This window comes from Trachypithecus francoisi, unplaced genomic scaffold (genome assembly GCF_009764315.1).
Source record: "Trachypithecus francoisi isolate TF-2019V2 unplaced genomic scaffold, Tfra_2.0 Lachesis_group12, whole genome shotgun sequence".
Classification (NCBI taxonomy): domain Eukaryota; kingdom Metazoa; phylum Chordata; class Mammalia; order Primates; family Cercopithecidae; genus Trachypithecus; species Trachypithecus francoisi.
In genome coordinates this window covers 6,651,657-6,669,249 of record NW_022681457.1, presented here as the reverse complement: position 1 = coordinate 6,669,249, position 17,593 = coordinate 6,651,657, and the positions used below count along the sequence as shown (strand labels likewise).

At 48.7% G+C, this 17,593-nt stretch overlaps 1 protein-coding gene across 10 annotated transcripts in view; it reads left to right on the top strand.

Moving 5' to 3' along the window:
• LOC117091682 (sialic acid-binding Ig-like lectin 13) overlaps positions 1–17,593 on the top strand; it is a 63,236-nt gene that overhangs the window by 32,934 nt on the left and 12,709 nt on the right. For 3 of the 10 annotated variants that reach the window (XM_033224309.1, XM_033224308.1, XM_033224306.1), the window contains 5 exons: positions 469–738; positions 1,417–1,513; positions 1,882–1,978; positions 3,527–3,683; positions 6,681–7,318. The exons of 3 other annotated variants lie outside the window; for them this stretch is intronic. In XM_033224309.1, coding sequence (XP_033080200.1) covers positions 469–738; positions 1,417–1,513; positions 1,882–1,978; positions 3,527–3,683; positions 6,681–6,739 — 680 coding nt within the window. In that variant the 3' untranslated portion in view covers positions 6,740–7,318. Of the gene's footprint in view, positions 1–468; positions 739–1,416; positions 1,514–1,881; positions 1,979–3,526; positions 4,199–4,602; positions 4,812–6,680; positions 7,319–17,593 lie in introns of those variants that run through there. 4 more of the 10 variants (XM_033224302.1, XM_033224305.1, XM_033224303.1 and 1 more) reach the window with 4 other exon arrangements.

The window sequence follows — 17,593 nt, the reverse complement described above, 5'->3', positions numbered from 1 at the left end:
CAGTGTCCGTCCAGGCTGCCCTGAGGCTTGGTTTGTGCACCTGGAGGATCTCAGGTGGTTTGACATCGTAGTGAGACTGTCCGCCCTCTCCTCTAGGACCGTGTGTGATTTTGCTGCACAGATGGACTCTGACTTTGTGGTATCCCTTAAGGAAAATGATCTTCCACAGACACTGTGCAGTGGATTGTCTTGTATCTACTTCCACAGGAATATCTAAGTGTATGGGATAAATTCCTATAAGCAAAATATACTAGTGTCGTATGTTCTTTCTAATTTTGAAAGATGCAGTGAAGTTGTTCTCAATTAAAAGTGGACAAGTTTACATTCCCAACACTGAGCCGTGAAAGTGTGCGTTTTCCAGCTTCAGTCTATGTCTGTGTGTCAGTTCCTCTCACCAGTCTCCTTCTGTGTCCTTCCTCTTTCTCTGGATCCATTTGTCTCTCTGACGCTCTGTCTCTTTCTCTGCAGCATCCACAGCCCTGGGAAATGGCTCATCTCTTTCAGTCCTGGAGGGGCAGTCTCTGCGCCTGGTCTGTGCTGTCGACAGCAATCCCCCTGCCAGGCTGAGCTGGACCCGAGGGAGCCTGACCCTGTGCCCCTCACAGCCCTGGAACCCTGGGCTGCTGGAGCTGCTGCGAGTGCATGTGAAGGATGAAGGGGAATTCACTTGCCAAGCTCAGAACCGTCTGGGCTCCCAGCACATTTCCCTGAGCCTCTCCCTGCAGAACGAGGTCACAGGTGGGTAAGGGAGGGGCTGAAGGAGGAGAACACACCTGCCCCACCCTCATGGGCCACCCACCCACTGCCCCGAGCTTCAAGGGGGAGCTCAGCTCTGGTCTGTGCTCAACTGTGAGGCCTGGAACTTCCTTGCAACCCAGAGCATCACTGTCCTCTCCCTGCAAGGAAAAGGGGGGTCGGGTGGGGAGAGGGGAGGAGTGGGTCTTGGAGGGGAGGAGCTGGGACCTGGACGGGTGTGTCTGGGGGGACAAGCGCCTTGCTTTGCAGTGCTTAGACTAGGATGAGACACGTGAGGCACTTGCCTTGGCACCAAATTTAAGAAGCCAAAGAAAAATCTAACTCAGAAAGCAAGTAATATTGCAGTGCCATGATCTTTTGAAAAATAAAAATAAAAATAATTCCACAAGAACACAATATCAAGATTTTGTGGAATTGATGACTGCGAAATAATTCCACAAGAACGCAATATCAAAATTTTAAATAAAGGCAAGACAAGCTGCATCCAGCACGCTCATGCCTCACTGGCCTCAGAAGTAGTCTCCCTTCCTCCCTCCCATTCCTGTTCTGTGTCTGGGAAGGAGAGGGGAATGGACGTATAGGGCCCTACAGAGAGTGGGAGGGGAAGAGACCCAGTTTTCCGTGATAGAAATCCCCAAAGCAACTCCAGTCCATCTGCAGGCACTGCAAGACCTGTATCAGAAGTGACACTGGCAGCAGTCGGGGGAGCTGGAGCCACAACCCTGGCCTTCCTGTCCTTCTGCATCATCTTCATCATGTGAGCATTGACCCTGGGGACGGAGAGAGAACCCTGGGGCAGGGCAGGCCAGAAACAGAATCCCTAAAGCCAGAACTGGAAGGACCTGGATGGGTCAAGAGCTTGGGGCAAGAACGAGCTCACGGGTGCACGGTGAGCACTTCATGAGCACCCTTGTTTGTGGGGCTCCACATCTGTGGCAACCTCGGGCCCCACCATCCAGGAGGCAGAAGCCTCTGTTTTCACCGTTGGGGTCTCTGCAACCGGACCACCCTCATCCCATCTCAGTCACCCCTCAAGCCCCCAACAGGAAATACAGGACAAGGGCTGGTCTGCCCACTGCACCCCGATCTGACCACACTGAAAGGCCCTCTGGTCTCTTCACTCAGAGTGAGGTCCTGCAGGAAGAAATCGGCAAGGCCAGCAGCTGGCGTGGGGGATACGGGCATGGAAGGTGCGAAGGCCGTCAGGGGCTCGGCCTCTCAGGTGAGTGATGTGGACGTCTCCACACCCAGCATCCAGCCTGGACACCTCCCACAGGATGGCCCCCAGGGTTGCGCTCTTTGGTATGGCCAAAGTCACTTCCTCTTCTCCTCCTCCTTCCCACAAGCCGGCTTCTCCCCATCTTGCTGACAGCATGGCAGTCCCTACCCCCAATTTTCCCCAGGCCAAGCACTGAGTAGGAGTTATCTCCTCTCTGTCCTCCCTTTCTTCTCTATAGCCCCGATTCACCATCTCTTCTCCATTTTTCCTCCCCAAGAATAGCTGGCATCTCTTCTTCGCAGCCCCAGCCATCCTGACCCCTCTCATTATTATTGGGGGGACCTGATTTCTTTGACTGGCTTGTTCTCCTTACATCACTAACCTGTGAGCTTCCCCAGGGCAGGTATTATGTCTCAATCAAGGCCCTGTAATTCTATCTCATTTACCCTCTTTTTGCCCATTGTATCATAATTTACATGTAGATATTCATTTCTTATTTTTATTTTTTTCTCAAGGTAGAATCTTGCTCTGTCACCTTGGCTCACTGCAACCTCTGCCTCCTGGGTACAAGCAATTCTCCTGCCTCAGTCTCCCAAGTAGCTGGGATTACAGGCACGCACCACGCACGCCAGGCTAATTTTTGTATTTTTATTAGAGACGGGGTTTCACCATGTTGGTCAGGCTGGTCTCGAACTCCTGACCTTGTGATCCATCCTCCTCAGCCTCCCAAAGTGTTAGGATTAGGGGCGTGAGCCACCGAACCCAAGCTGATACTCATTTCTTTTAACAGTCATTTGTTGCCACCTCCCTCAATTAAAGACTGAGCTGCCACTTTGGGAGGCCAAGGCAGGTGGATTGCTTGAGCCCAGGAGTTTGCTATCAGCCTGGGCAACATAATGAGGTCCCATCTCTACAAAAAAATGCAAAACTTAACCAGGCATGGTGATGAGTTCCTGTAGTCCCAGCTACTTGGGGGGCTGAGATGGAATGATCACTTGAGCCCAGGAGGTGGAGGGTGCAGTGAGCTGGGATTGCACCACTGCACTCCAGCCTTGGCAACAGAGCCAGACTCTGTCTCAAAAAAACAAAAAACAAAAACAAACAAACAAAAAAACAGTGAGCTGCAGGAGGTCAGGGCCCACAGCTACCATGTACATCACAGTTTATCCAGCACTGGCTCAGGGTCTCACACATGGGGGACTCAGCAGGACTCCAAGCTTTGGGGTCAGAAGGAACAGACTGGATTGGGTTCTGGTCCAACAGGGAGTTTGGGCGCAGTGCTTACTGTTTCTACCTCAGTTTTCATATTTATAAAATGGAGATAATAATAATATCTTGCTATGGGGTTGTTGTGGGAAGTTAATGAAATTGGTAAGCACCAAATAGGTGCTCAGTAAATGTTAAATATTGGAGGAAAGCGTGAAAGAGACTTCAACAAAAATGCAGGTGAGATGAATGGAGGACAGATCTCCTGGGCCTCCTCCCTGGACTCTCCCTGCCTCATCCTGACCCCACTGCTCTGCTCTGACTCCCTTCTCTCTCTCTGCTCAGGGACCCCTGACTGAATCCTGGACAGAGGGCAGTCCTCCAAAGAAGCCTCCCCCAGCTGTTGCCCACTCATCAGGGGAGGAAGGAGAGCTCCATTATGCAACCCTCAGCTTCCATAAAGTGAAGCGTCAGGACCCGCAGGGACAAGAGGCCACTGACAGTGAGTACTCGGAGATCAAGATTCACAAGTGAGAAACCGCAGAGACTCGGGCCTGTTTGAGGAATCACAACCCCTCCAGCAAAGAAGTCAGAGGCAGATTCTCATAGAACAAGAGCCCTCTAGAGCCCCGCAGTATGCAGTAGGTCACCAGGGCTCCCTCCTCCTGTCTAACCAAACTTGGACCAACGTCTCCCCTTTCTCCGGCTACCCAGGACCCATCCCTGCCCCTAGCTTCTGCTACCCACCATTCTCCTCTCTACATCTCTAAGGTTGACTATTTTAGATTCCACATAGAGATGAGGTCGTGTGGTACTTGCCTCTCTGTGCCTGGCTGATTTAATACAAAACATCCCCTAGGTTCATCCATGTTCTCTCAAATGACAGAATCATGCAATGAATTTTTTTTTCTTTGAGAGATGGAGTTTCGCTCTGTTGCCCAGGCTGGAGTGCAGTGGTTCGATCTCTGCTCACTGCAACCTCCACCTCCTGGGTTCGAACAATTCTCCTGCCTCAGCTTCCCAAGTAACTGGGACTACAGGCGTGTGACACCATGCCCAGCTAATTTTTCTATTTTTTAGTAGAGACGGGGTTTCACTATATGTGGGCCAGGCTAGTCTCAAACTCCTGACCTCAAGTGATCTGCCTGTCCTGGCCTCCCAAAGTGCTGGGATTGCAGGCTATGAGCCACCATACCCAGCTTGCATTGAATATTTGCAAGGAGCTAAAAGAAGATTTTAAATGGTCTCACAAAAATAGATAAATATTTGCGCAGATGGGTGTGCTAATCATTGTGACTTGATGGTTCCATGGTGTATCTGGGTGTGGAAACCTCACTGGGTCCGTCTCAAGGCCACTCGGCTACTCAGGGCAGGCTGGAATTTAAAGCTCATCCAATTCTGAGGTCTCTTCTCTCCTCTAGCACTGAGTCAAGCAATTGGCAGGCCAGGCACACCTTGGCAGTAAGTTTTCAGGAAATAAATTCCTTGAGGGCATTGACTTTTACAAAAGAGGGAGCAGCAATGGCCTAGAGTCTCAGGAACAAGACAGATGCACTGAGGAGATGAAGGCCGGAACCCCCTGCCCAACCTGTATGGTGGGTCTGTACTTATTTTGTTTACCCCCAATTTTTTAAATTTTTTTTTAATTACAGATTGTTTGTTTGATATGGTTTGGCTGTGTCCCCACCCAAATCTTATCTAGAATTGTGATCAGAATTATAATCTCCATGTGTTCGGGGAAAGACCTGGTGTAGAGGTAATAGGATCATGGGGGTGGTTCCCCCATGCTGTTCTCCTGACAGTGAGTGAGTTTTCACGAGATCTGATGGTTTTATAAGTGGTGGTTTCCCCTGCTCTTCTCTCTTGCCTGCCACCATGTAAGATGTGCCTGGTTCCCCTTCTGCCATGATTGTAAGTTTCCTGAGTCCTCCCCAGCCATGTGGAATTGTGAGTCAATTAAATCTCTTTCATCTATAAATTACTTAGTCTCAGGTATTTCTTAATAGCAGTGTGAAAACAGGTTAATACATTGTTCTTTGAAATTTAAAAATAGTGTTAGCTTTTCAGTTGAATCACGCAGCTCTTACATGTGCTGTTCCATGAGTTTTGCCAAACATGCACCCCTGTGTAACAAGCTCCTCAATCAAGGATAAAGAAATTTTCCTTCACTCCAGGAAGATCCTGGTGTCCTTCTCAGTCAATCCCCAGCCCTGAGAGCCACCACTTTCTGATTCCTGTCACCAGAGGTTATTTTCATGTCCTTGAACTTCCTATAATTGGCATCACCCAGTATGTATTCTTGTGTCTTTTTTCACTCAGCGTTGCATTTTTGTTGTTGTTGTTGTTGTTGTTGTTGTTGTTTGAGACAGAGTCTCACTCTGTCACCCAGGCTGGAGTGCAGTGGCATGATCTCGGCTCACTGCAGCCTCCCCCTTCCAGTTCAAGTGATTCTCCTGCCTCAGCCTCCTGAGTAGCTGGAATTATAGGCGCACACCATCACACCCAGCTATTTTGTGTATTTTTAGTAGAGACAGGGTCTCTCACCATGTTGGCCAGGATGGTCTCGATCTCCTGACCTCATGATCCACCCACCTTGGCCTCCCAAACTGCTGGGATTACAGGCGTGAGCCACGCGCCTGGCCACATTGCGTGTTTTGAGATTCATCCATGTTGTGTGTGTCAGCATCTGTTCTCTTTATTGCTGAGTAGAATGCCATTGCATTGTATGAGCAAATCACGGTTCATTCCCTTATTTTTTCCTATACATTGATATTGTTTTGGTTGTGGCGATTATCAATATAGCTGCTGTGAACATATTTGTATGATAGTGTATTGAGGTGTTTCCATTTCTCTCTGGGATTTGGGGCAGGGCTGAGATGGGAACAATGAGGTCAGATTCCCATGCTGGCCATTCGAGGATATCCAGGATGTCCTGTGGCATCTAGCAGCTCAGAAGGGAAGGAGGGAGGGGCTGGAGATGGACACGGGAAACATCAGAGGGTCCCATCATCCTAACAATGGGGTTGTCGTGGGTTGAATCTTGTCCTGCAAAGTGATATGCTCAAGTCCTAACCCCCAGTATCTATGTCTGTGACTTTCTTTGGAAATAGTCTTTGCAGATGTTGCCAAGCTAGTAGGAGGTCATACTGCATGAGGTGGGCCCTGAGTGCCATGACTGGTGTCCTAATGCAATGAGGGAAACTGAACACAAGGCACACACAGAGAGGAAGGCCACGTGACAGCAGAGGCAGAGGTTGGGGTTTTGTTGCCACAGCCCGCAGAAGCTAGAAAAGGCCAGAAACAGTCTTCCCAGTGCTTTCCGAGGGAGAGCCCAGTGACACCATGATTTGGGACATTTGGCCTTCATAACGTCAAAGAATAAATTTCTGTGGCTTTAAGTCACCAAATTTGTGGGAATTTGATAGGGAAGCCCTAAGAAGCCAACACACCTGCTGGCACCTACTGTGCACTGGGACTTGGGCCCGTCCTCTCTCCGCAGGCCTCAGAGTGCCTCTCGAGAGGGCCGGCTCTACCCAGGCCACAGACGAGCCCTGGTGAGCTGCTCAGCACCACGCAGGCCAGCAAGTGGAGGATCCAGGTCGAATCTAGGCAGCTGCCCCAAGACACAAAGGGTGCCTTAATTAGGGGAACGGAGGTGCCTCTCACCCAGTGCCCACCTTGCACCAGGCACCAGCTTGACTGCTTGTGAACTTTTACTCACTGCTTCCTTTTCCGCAGTCCTAGGGGGAGGGTGTCACATATGGAGTGGTTCCTAGGGACAGTGACCACCGCAGCTGCTAGGCTGGCCGTCCACCCTTCCACAGATTCGGTTTCAGCCAGAGAGGAGACCCTTTTCCTCCCTCCCTCCCTATCTTCCTTCTCTCCCCCTTTCCTTTATTTTATCTACTTTCATTATGAGGGATAGATTTGGTGAGATATTTGGGGCACATTCATGAAGGCAGCTCAGAGAAGAAGTTCCAGAAGTGGCAATTATGAATGCCAAACTAACTTCATACTGTTCTAACTTCTTGTTCTTTTTTCCCGATTATAAAAATTGACCTGGCACAGTGGCTCATGCCTGTAACCTCAACACTTTGGAAGGCCGATGCAGGCAGATCATGAGGTCAGGAGTTTGAGACCAGCCTGGCGAACATGGTGAAACCCCACCTCTACTAAAAATACAAAAATTAGCCAGGAGTGGTGGTGTGCACCTGTAATCCCAGCTACTGGGGAGGAATGAGGCAGGAGAACTGCTTGAACCTGGGAGGGTTGCAGTAAACCAAGATCGCACCATTGCACTCCAGCCTGGGCAACAGAGCAAGACTCCATCTCAAAAAAAAAAAAAAAATGCACATTGTAAGAAAAATACTTTGGAACATTCAATAAAATATAAAAAGTAAAATTAAAACAGATAACACTGATAATATTTGAAGTTTTCACAATTTTTGTGGGTGTGTGTAGACATAAAACTGTGGAAAACATATGTGCATCCTTTACATCTTCTATCTGCCTGTCAAATAATCCACACTCCTCACTTGGCTGCTGTCAGATGCAGCTTTGCATTACATGTTTCTAACCTAAGGTCCCGTTATCAGCATTTTCCGCATCAGGAAACTCCTTCCCCAGCGTGGTTTCTTTTCTTTTCTTTTTTTTTAGACGGAGTCTCACTCTCGCCAGGCTGGAGTGCAGTGGCACCATCTCGGCTCACTGCAACCTCTGCCTCCCGGGTTCAAGCGATTTTCCTGCCTCAGTCTCCCGAGTAGCTGGGAATACAGGCTTGTGCCACCACCCCCAGCTAATTTTTGTATTTTTAGTAGAGACGGGGGTTTCACGTTGTTGGTCAGGCTGGTCTTGATCTCTCGACCTCGTGATCCGCCTGCCTCGGCCTCCCAAAGTGCTGGGATTACAGGCGTGGGCCACCGCGCCCGGCCTCCCAGCGTGGTTTCTAACAATGAAGACAAGCTCAATGTGTGCAGTGCCCATTTAAGGAATTCCTCATTGTCAGGAACTTACAGGTTGGTCCTTTTCCCTGTCCCCGGCATTGCTGAGATGGGCGTCTTTACAGCATCTCTGGGGACTCCACCGCTGAGGCGGTAGGAATCTGAGAAGCTGGAAGTGCAGGAGCTGAGGGAGACGACGCTGGGAATGAGCGTCTAGCTCTGCTTGTGGCCCGCCCCATTGGCCAGCTCTGATTGGCATATGGAACGCCCAATGGCCACACTGCCCATGACGTCATCCCCAGGTCTCGCGTGGAGTCCCCATCTCCAGACCGCGGTGTGACTGGGCTGGGCCCCTCTCTTGCCGGTCCCCTCCAGAGAGACCCTGGGTCCTTTCCAGCCTCGCTGGCCCTATGGGGAACCCCAGCTCTTCTCCATCACCCCCTTCTCACCTGCTTGTCCCGCTGGTCTTGTCCTCGGGTCTGAGGCGGACACATATGGGGCCCGATTTGCCCTATGGGGAGAAATCAGCGAAGAAGTCACATCTCAGGTCCCTAAGAAACACAGGAGACGCCTGTAATCCCAGCACTTTGGGAGGCCAAGACCGGCGGATCACAAGTTCAGGAATTCGAGACTAGCCTGACCAACATGGTGAAATCCCGTCTCTACTAAAATTAGCCGAGCGTGGTGGCATGTGTCTGTAACCCCAGCTACTCAGGAGGCTGAGGCAGGAAAATCTCTTGAACCCAGGAGGCAGAGGTTGCAGTGAGCCGAGATCCGTCATTACACTCCAGCCTGGGCAACAGAGAGAGACTCCATCTCAAAAAAAAAAAAAAAAAGAAAAGAAAAAAGAAAAAGAAACACAGGAGAGTCCTGGGTAGAGAGAGGTGAAGGGGCCAACTTCTCATCAAGTCCAAGCCCAATCCCTCCCAACGTGGGACCCTAGGAGTTGGAGGAGATGGTCTGGGGGCTTCACCTCTGCACCAAGAGTCCTCAACATCAACACACTTTTAAAGATTTCCGAGGGCACTGGAGGCAGATGCCATTGTGTGGGGGGGAAAGAGGCCGGGTGAAGCTGAGAAAGGACTTGGCACTGCTGCCCTCATTACCAGTGACAATAATAATGGGGAAAATAACAATCATTCATTTCACACCTATTACATGGCAGGCCCTATACTAGATAGTAATATATTTCACTGTCCTAACAGCCAAGCAAGACAGATATTTTAACCCCAGATGCAGATGAAGAAATTAGGGTTCAGAGAAGTGAAGTTACTTGTCCCACATCACTCAGCAAGAACACAACCCACCCAGCAAGAGGTGAGTGCAGAGGTGAGGGTGGGGGTCCAAGTTCCTGGCTCCTGCACATGGTTACAAATGCATGTTCTCTCTTGCTGTGTGTGTGTTTGTGTGTGTGTGTGTGTCTGAGTGAGTGTAACACATCTCTGGGTCTGTGCAGAGCTGTGTCTGTGGGCGAGGTGTGCCAGTGTGTGAGCTCATAAAGTCCTGTTGAAGGTCCTGACCCCTGCCCTCTCCTCCACCCCTGCTCTGGGAGTTTCCGACTGAGCCCTCTGGATGGGGATGGTCCCAGCCTCCTCCCCTCCTTTGGTCCCAGCTGCCTCTCCCTCAGCCCTGGGAAGCTCATCCAGCATCTCTTACCCATGAGCCCCCTCCACAGGCTCCGTCTAGGTCTGAAAGGTCTATGAGCTGCCTGGGGTCCTCCAGGAGGAGGGGTCCCTCCAGAGACACAGCGGCCTCCTCTGCTCCCTCACAGACCTGTGTCTCCTGGCATAGAGGCTGCCGGTCTCGTCTCCAAGCTGTCGGGATGGTCTTTCCTCCCCAGGGTGGACTCTGACCAGCAGGGGTGGGCTCTGGGGAGGGCAGCTCTTGGGAGCCCAGCCTTATCTTTGTAACTTTATGTTGCCTTTAGTTTATTATTTATTTATTTATTTTTATATTTGCTTACATTATTTTGACCTTGTTATAAAACAAGCAAGAAAACAAAAACACAAAAATCAAAGCTCACTGTTGGGAAAATTGTGAAATACGGAAAAGCACAGCAAAGCCTTAGATTTCCAGGTGCCCTGTTTCTGCTTTCTCATTTGATTTTCGTGCTCAGGACCTCGCCTAATTTTTATTTTATTTTTTTGAGAATTGTCATACTGGTTACTTTTATTTCCTATAAAAGTGACATTAAAAGAAGAGGTTGAAGAGTCAAGTGTACTGGATTCTCACACACTTGCCAAGTCACAGGATTTAACCACTTTGATAATTTTTTTTTTTTAACTGATAAACAGGACATGCATATTACGAGCCTCACATTGAAGCCTGATTTCATATGAAAATGATATTGAAAGAAGGGGTTGAAGAGTCAAGTGCACTGGATCAGTACACATTTATCAACTCCCAGGATTCAACCACTTCGATAATTTTTTTTATTGATAAACAGGAAATGCATATCACAAGCCTCACACTGAAGCTCAGTACACATTCCAACCCCGACAACAGTGTGCACATGAATGTGCCAAATGATCTCTGGGAACTCACGTCTCCTGGATCACCTACAACATGAGCTTCGTGCCTCTGGCTGTGATACAGTTCGTCCACTAATAGTGCACACGCTTCTGCAGAGACCGAGTCCATTTCCAAACCTCCTGCAGGTTTGCTCTCTTGGCCGGGTTGGCGCCTCAAGCAGGACCCTTTGCGGTTTTCAGGGGCAGTGCTAGAAGCTTTGACTCAGAGGGAGCACAGAGCAACTAAAAACAAAACCAAACCAGTTCCCAGATAAAGAGAAATTCACAACAGCTCCCGGGAGGGAAACACCGACTTTTCTTAGCGTGGGAGGGGGGCTGAAAGGAAGACCCTCAGATTTGTCACAGATTGCTTCTTCATGCGTCCGGCCAGAAACGTACAAGCCAGGCAATTTAAAGACAAGTCCCCAAGGCGGGGAACTGTTGGCTTTCTGGGATAATTTAAGTTCTGCACCAAGGATCCTATTTTATCACTTGGGTGGTGAATAGAGAAACAAACACAAATGCCAACAAAAAATCCAACAAGCTGGTGCCATCCTGACCATTCCCGGCATGAGTGTTGCCTGCACCGCGGCACACGCGGTCTCCCCTGCTATGGCTGGTGGGCGAGTTCAGGTTCTTGACTTTGCCTCAAAAAAAGAACTTGAGAGTGAGTCCAAGGTAAAAGTAAGCAAGAGAGTTAATGGCAAAGTGAAAGTGCACTCTGACAGCAGGTCAGAGCGGCTGCTCAAACATGAGACGGCGCTGACTGACGCTGGGGAAACTCCCTTAGGGGAATCTTCCGTGACTACTCATGCGGGGGTGGGACGGTGTTGCTCTTAAGCATGTTCTGGGTGGTCTCTTAGGCCCACATGCGCAATGGCTGTACACGCTAGTGCATACCTCGCTGTCTCATTAGCACCTTAAGTCTCCACGCGGGGGTGTGTTTTCACTATTATAACGAGCATAGATCAGCCCGAGGACACTAACTCAGCATGGGTTTCCGCACTTGCACGAATTTGGGGAATTTCCCTTCTTCGCTTCTACCTCCTTCCTGCCGCGTGTTTTGACCACGAGCCCCGGAATGCGGTTTGTGCGATATCAGGCAGTTTGTTCTCTCCGTCTATTTAGCAAATTTGTTTCTCTTTAAGGGAAACTGCGAACCGCCTGTCTACTCTACTTCCGCTGCAGCTGCACCAGGGAGCAACACAGAAACTTAGCAGGAACACTGGAAGAAACCACAGATCTTTCTAAAGAAGCAGTGGGCAGCAGCCTACCCCATGAGCCAGGCAGAAAACTGTGAGTCCCCGCAGTGTGGGAAAGGGAGAGACTGACTCAGGGATGTGTCTTCTTTTGTTGCCTTTCCTTCGGGTTGAAGAGCACTTAGGTTGATTCTGTATCTTTCCAATCATGAATTTTCTCAACTATTTTTCTTCTCCCTCAGGAGCACCTATGAATCTTAGATTTTGGGCAAGGCTCCTTTCCCCACTCAAGATGATATTGCAAATCTCGGTCCGGAGCTTCTCTCAACCCGTGACCGCCTCCTGAGTCAGCTGACTGGCTTCTGCAAGGTCCTCTGTGAGGCAGCATCGGGAATGGCTTCCCTCTGTCCCTGCTGGAGCCTGGGAGTGCATGCCAAGCACATCCCAGTGTGGCTGCTTCTTATTGTAGCAGGACAAGCTGCAGATGAAACTCCTCAGACACAGAGTTGCAGAAGGAAGGGCTTTATTCATCTGGGAGCATTGGCAAGCTACTGCCTTAAAATCCGAGCTCCCCGAGTGCACAATTTCTGCCCCTTTTAAGGGCTCACAACACTAAAGATTTTACATGAAAGGGTCGTGATTGATTTGAGCAAGCAGGGGGTAGTGACAGGGACCGTATGCACTGGTGGTCAGAGAGAAACAGAACAGAGCAGGGAGTTTTACAATGTTCTTTTTTTTTTTTTTTTTTTTGAGGCAGAGTCTCACTGTGTCCCCCAGGCTGGAGTGCAGTGGCCGGATCTCAGCTCACTGCAAGCTCTGCCTCCCGGGTTTACGCCATTCTCCTGCCTCAGCCTCCCGAGTAGCTGGGACTACAGGCACCCGCCACCTCTCCCAGCTAGTTTTTTTGTATTTTTTTTTAGTAGAGACGGGGTTTCACCGTGTTAGCCAGGATGGTCTCGATCTCCTGACCTCGTGATCTGCCCATCTCGGCCTCCCAAAGTGCTGGGATTACAGGCTTGAGCCACCGCGCCCGGCTACAATGTTCTTCTATACAATGTCTGGAATCTATGAATAACATGGGTTTCTAAGTTATGAGTTGATTTTTAACTAGTGGATTTAGGCCAGGCAGGCCCAGGCCTGGTTCCGGGCCTGGCGCCGGGCTGCCTGTCTTTGGTTTTACTTCCTTGTTTTTTCTTAAAACAGGTACTGAGTACAAAACAATGTAAAACAATGTGAGAGGGTCTCTCTCTTTCCTCATTATCTAGTCCCCAGCGCTCCCTAAATCAGCTCCAGTGCTGGGCAGGGTGAGGGCTCCCCCGTCCTGTGGCCTGGACCATGTGGCACCCCAGTGGGAGTGCACATCCCTGAGTCAGTCTCTCCCCTTCCCACACTATAAGGACTCACAGTTTTCTGCCTGGCTCATGGTGTAGGCTGCTGCCCACTGCTTCTTTAGAAAGGTCTGTGGTTTCTTACAGTTTTCCTGTTAAGTTCCAGTGTTGCTCTCTGGTAAAAAGCTCACAACATAAATCTTTATACACTGTTTCATCTTTCCAAGGTGGGAGAGGCCTGCTAACAATGCCTGCAATCTGCCATCCTCTCTTTTCAGTTTTGAAGTGTTATATACACTCATGCCCATATACATAGAGTTTACCAAAGTGGGATCATATTCTTAAATGTCCTTCTTTATTAGGAATTCTGAAGCGTTAAGGGCAGATTTAATCAGAGGAAGGTGAATATACAGCTATGGGTGTCTAGCATATATTTACAAAATATCTCTAAAGTCTTCTGTATCTAGATATATTTACGAAATGTCTCTGAAGGCTTCTGTTGTACTCTGAAAGTCCATATGAATATTTGTGGCTTATGGAAAAACACGTTTCTGTTAGTTTCAATAGGAAAGAAATGCATTCATTGTCACTGAAGTTATTTGACTGACCTGACTCAGTATTTGAGTATAAATGGAAGCCCCAGAAGATGTGCAAAGTGGACCTTCTGTCTTTAGGTCCTTTGAAGCACTTTTCACCCCCTGCCCTTGGGTCCTGGATGCTCACTGGAGAAGCACAACTGTGCACCATTACTGTTAATTATTCATGGCTGCATAGTATTCCACTGAATTTGATGTGTGTTAACTTATTCAACCAATACCCTATTTGGGAGCATTAAGCTTTTTTCAATTTGTTTTGAAACAGGGTCTTGCTCTATTGCCCAGGCTGGAGTGCAGTGGCATGATCATTGTTCGCTGCTGCCTCAACCCTCTAGGCTCAGGCAGTCCTCCGACCTCAGCCTCCCAAGTAGCTGGGACCACAAGCATGCACTCCCATGCCTAGCTAATTTTTTTTTTTTTTTTGTAGAGACAGAGTCTGCCTATGTTGCCCAGGCTGATCTCAAACTCATGGACTCAAGCAATCCTCCCACTTCGGCCTCCTTAAGTGCTGAGATATAGGCTTGAGCCACTATGCCCAGTCAGTTCTCTCCATTTTAAAAAAATATATAGACAATTTTTCCCAGAAGCATATGACGGAATAGACCTAATTTTCAGAGCAGTTTAGGTTCACAGATTGAGCAGAAGATACAGAGATTGTCCATATGCCACCTGCCCCCACACGTGCATAGCCTCCTCTATTATCAGCATCTCCCACCAGAGTGGCACATTTGTCATATTTGATGAACCTCCATTGATACGTTATTAGCACCCGAAGTCCATCGTTTATATCAGGGTTCACTATTTTGTATACACAGCAGCATGAACAGCTTTTGCCTAGTCCCATTTATAGATCCGTGATGAATCCCAGCAGTAGACTTGCGTGGGAAACATATGAACCTTGCCCAGAGAGAAATCTGGCCTTCTGGAGCACTTTGTGCAAAACCCTGTCTCTTCAGTCAGGAATAGCAGTATCCAGGGCTCACCTGGGGGCAGGAGGCAGCCTGGGGAGCAGACCCAAGGTGCTGTCAATCCATTTCTGGAGCCCAGCTTTGTACCTTCTTATCAAGAGAGCAGAACGTCACAGTCCCTCCCAGGGCAAAGTCCTGCCTGGTGCAACCAGAATGGGCACTAATGAACAGCCATTCCTCCCCATTTATCAGGCCTGGAGACCAAATGGAATGTTAACCTGGGATTTTTGAAGAGTTTTACACAAGGTGGGGTTCCCTACCCGCTCCCTACCCGCATCCTTGGGGCCCTGTCTGGGCAAACACCACCACCCCAAATGCATCACACCACTAGGGGGAGCCATAGAGTTGCACAATGCATCAACCCTCATCTTTGTCTACAACCTCCTGGTAGGGGTAAGAAGTGGATAGAGAAGGTGAGAGGCAGGACGCCCCAAACGGCTTCCAGAGAAAATGGAAGTGGGGAAAAAAAGTGTCATTAACTATAAATAACATTACGAATAACCTCAGATAATAACTACTTCCTGTAGTTATCATTCCTGTTTGGTGAGATTGTAAATCTTTGTTTTTGGGGGTTTGTTTTTTGTTTGTTTGTTTAGTTTTTGTTTTTTTCTTCTTTTTTAGGACGGAGTTTCACTCTCGTTACCCAGGCTGAAGTGCAATGGCGCAATCTTGGCTCACTGCAACCTCTGACTTTCCGGTTCAAGGGATTCTGTCGCCTCAGCCTCCCAAGTAGCTGGGATTACAAGCGCCCGCCACGATGCCCAGCTAATTTCTGTATTTTTAGCAGAGACGAGGATTTCCCTGTGTTGGCCAGGCTGGTCTCGAACTCCTGACCTGAGGTGATCCACCCGCCTTGGGCTCCCAAAGTGCTGGGATTACAGGCGTCAGCCACCGCGCCTGGTGAGATTGTAAATCTTGACATAGGTTAATCTCTGAGTGACAGGGTGGGGGTCAGGTGTCAGGAAGCATTTGGGGGTCAAAAAGTGTGGAGGAGATTGGTACGGGGATCCCGGTAACTCTCTGGGTGAGCAGCAGGGGGCGCCCTGACCAGGGAATGTTGAGTTGGGTACACAGATGTAAGGGGGCGTCACAAGGCTGTGGGAAGTCCACATACTATGCCTCAGAAGGGAAATTACTTGATCTCTGTGTGCCTCAGCGTCCTCATCTGCAAAGTGGACATCAGAGCTCCTGCATTTATGAGCCTGAGAACAAAAACCAGGCAGAATAAACGAACAACCGCAGGAACAGCAACAAACAAGAACAAGAACCAAAAGCAAACAGAGAGATGAGCTGTTCTATCATCGGACCCTGAAATCCAGCCACAGTTAAAGCTAGGTCTACTCCTCAGATTTCCCAGACAACAGAAATCAATGCTTCTTTTCATTAAAAGCCAAAAAAAAAAAAGAAAAAAGCCTGCTATACCATTGGATAGAAACAACTATGATTTTTAATGTGAACATTAATTCTACTCTAGTGATTCCTGGGCATGCCTGATGTATGAATTGTGGGAGAGGCAGTGAGACCTGCTACAAAGCCCTATGGAAATGGAGATCACACAGCAAATGGCCAAGGGCCATGAGCCTCAGAAAACCTGTCCTGGGGCCGGGTGCGGCGGCTCATGCTTATAATCCCAGCACTTTGGGAGGCCAAGGCAGGTGGATCACGAGGTCAAGAGATCAAGACCATCCTGGCCAACATGGTGAAATCCTGTCTCTACTAAAAATACAAAAATTAGCTGGGCATGGTGGTGCATGCCTGTAGTTCCAGCAACTCGGGAGGCTGAGGCAGGAGAATCACTTGAAGCAAGGAGGCAGAGGTTGAAGTGAGCTGAGATCGCGCCACTGCACTCCAGCCTGGTGACAGAGTGAGACTCCATCTCAAAAAAAAAAAAAAAAAAAAAGAAAAATGAAAGAAAAAAGAAAGCCATGCACAGTGGCTCACATCCGTAATCCCAGCACTTTGGGAGGTCAAGGCAGGTGGATCATTTGAGCCCAGGAGTTGGAGACCAGCCTGGGCAACATGGCGAAACACCATCTCTAAAAAATAGGAAAAGAGAGAAAACCTGTCCTGATAAATTATGGTGGCATCTCTACATGCCAACCTTTCTCCACAGAAGGCACATTCTCATCCGCTCAATGCTGCTCATCCTCCTAAAGGAATTGAATGAAGCTGGGTGCGATGGCTCACACCTGTAATTCCAGCACTTTGGGAGGCCAAGATGGGAGGATTACTTGAGACCAGGAGTTCAAGACCAGCCTGGCCAACACAGCAATACTCCATCTCTACCAAAAATTCAAAAAACTATTGGGATGTGGTGACACATGACTGTAATCCCAGCTAGTTGGGAGGCTGAGGTACAAGAATCTCTTGAACCAAGGAGGTTGAGGCTGCAGTGAGTCAAGATCATGCCACTGCACTCCTGCCTGGGTGACAGAGAGAGACTCTGTCTTGAAAAAAAGAAAGAGATTGAATGAGCTTTTTGCCCAGTGAGGAAAGATTTCTTGTTTGTAAATTCACGTACTCTTCCTTGTTCATCAAAAGTTATTTTCTATACACTTCACATTCTCATTGATTACTAAGAGAAATTCCTTGTACATATCAAGCTTGATTAGCTTGCACTCTATGCCCGCACATCCCTATGTGTCTCACCGTGGGGTGATTCCCTGGCCACCTTACCTTTTGAGCTTAAATCTTCCTTGGAGAAATCAGAATAACCTCAAATAAGAGCATAGTTTTCCACTAATTCCATGTGCAGCCTCATATATTTTCTCTATTTCAACTTCAAAGTGTTATTTATTTTAGTTCCAAAAGGATGTGTTTCTTCATATTTTCATTTAGAAACAAGGAATAGAATCTAATTGTTGGACAAAA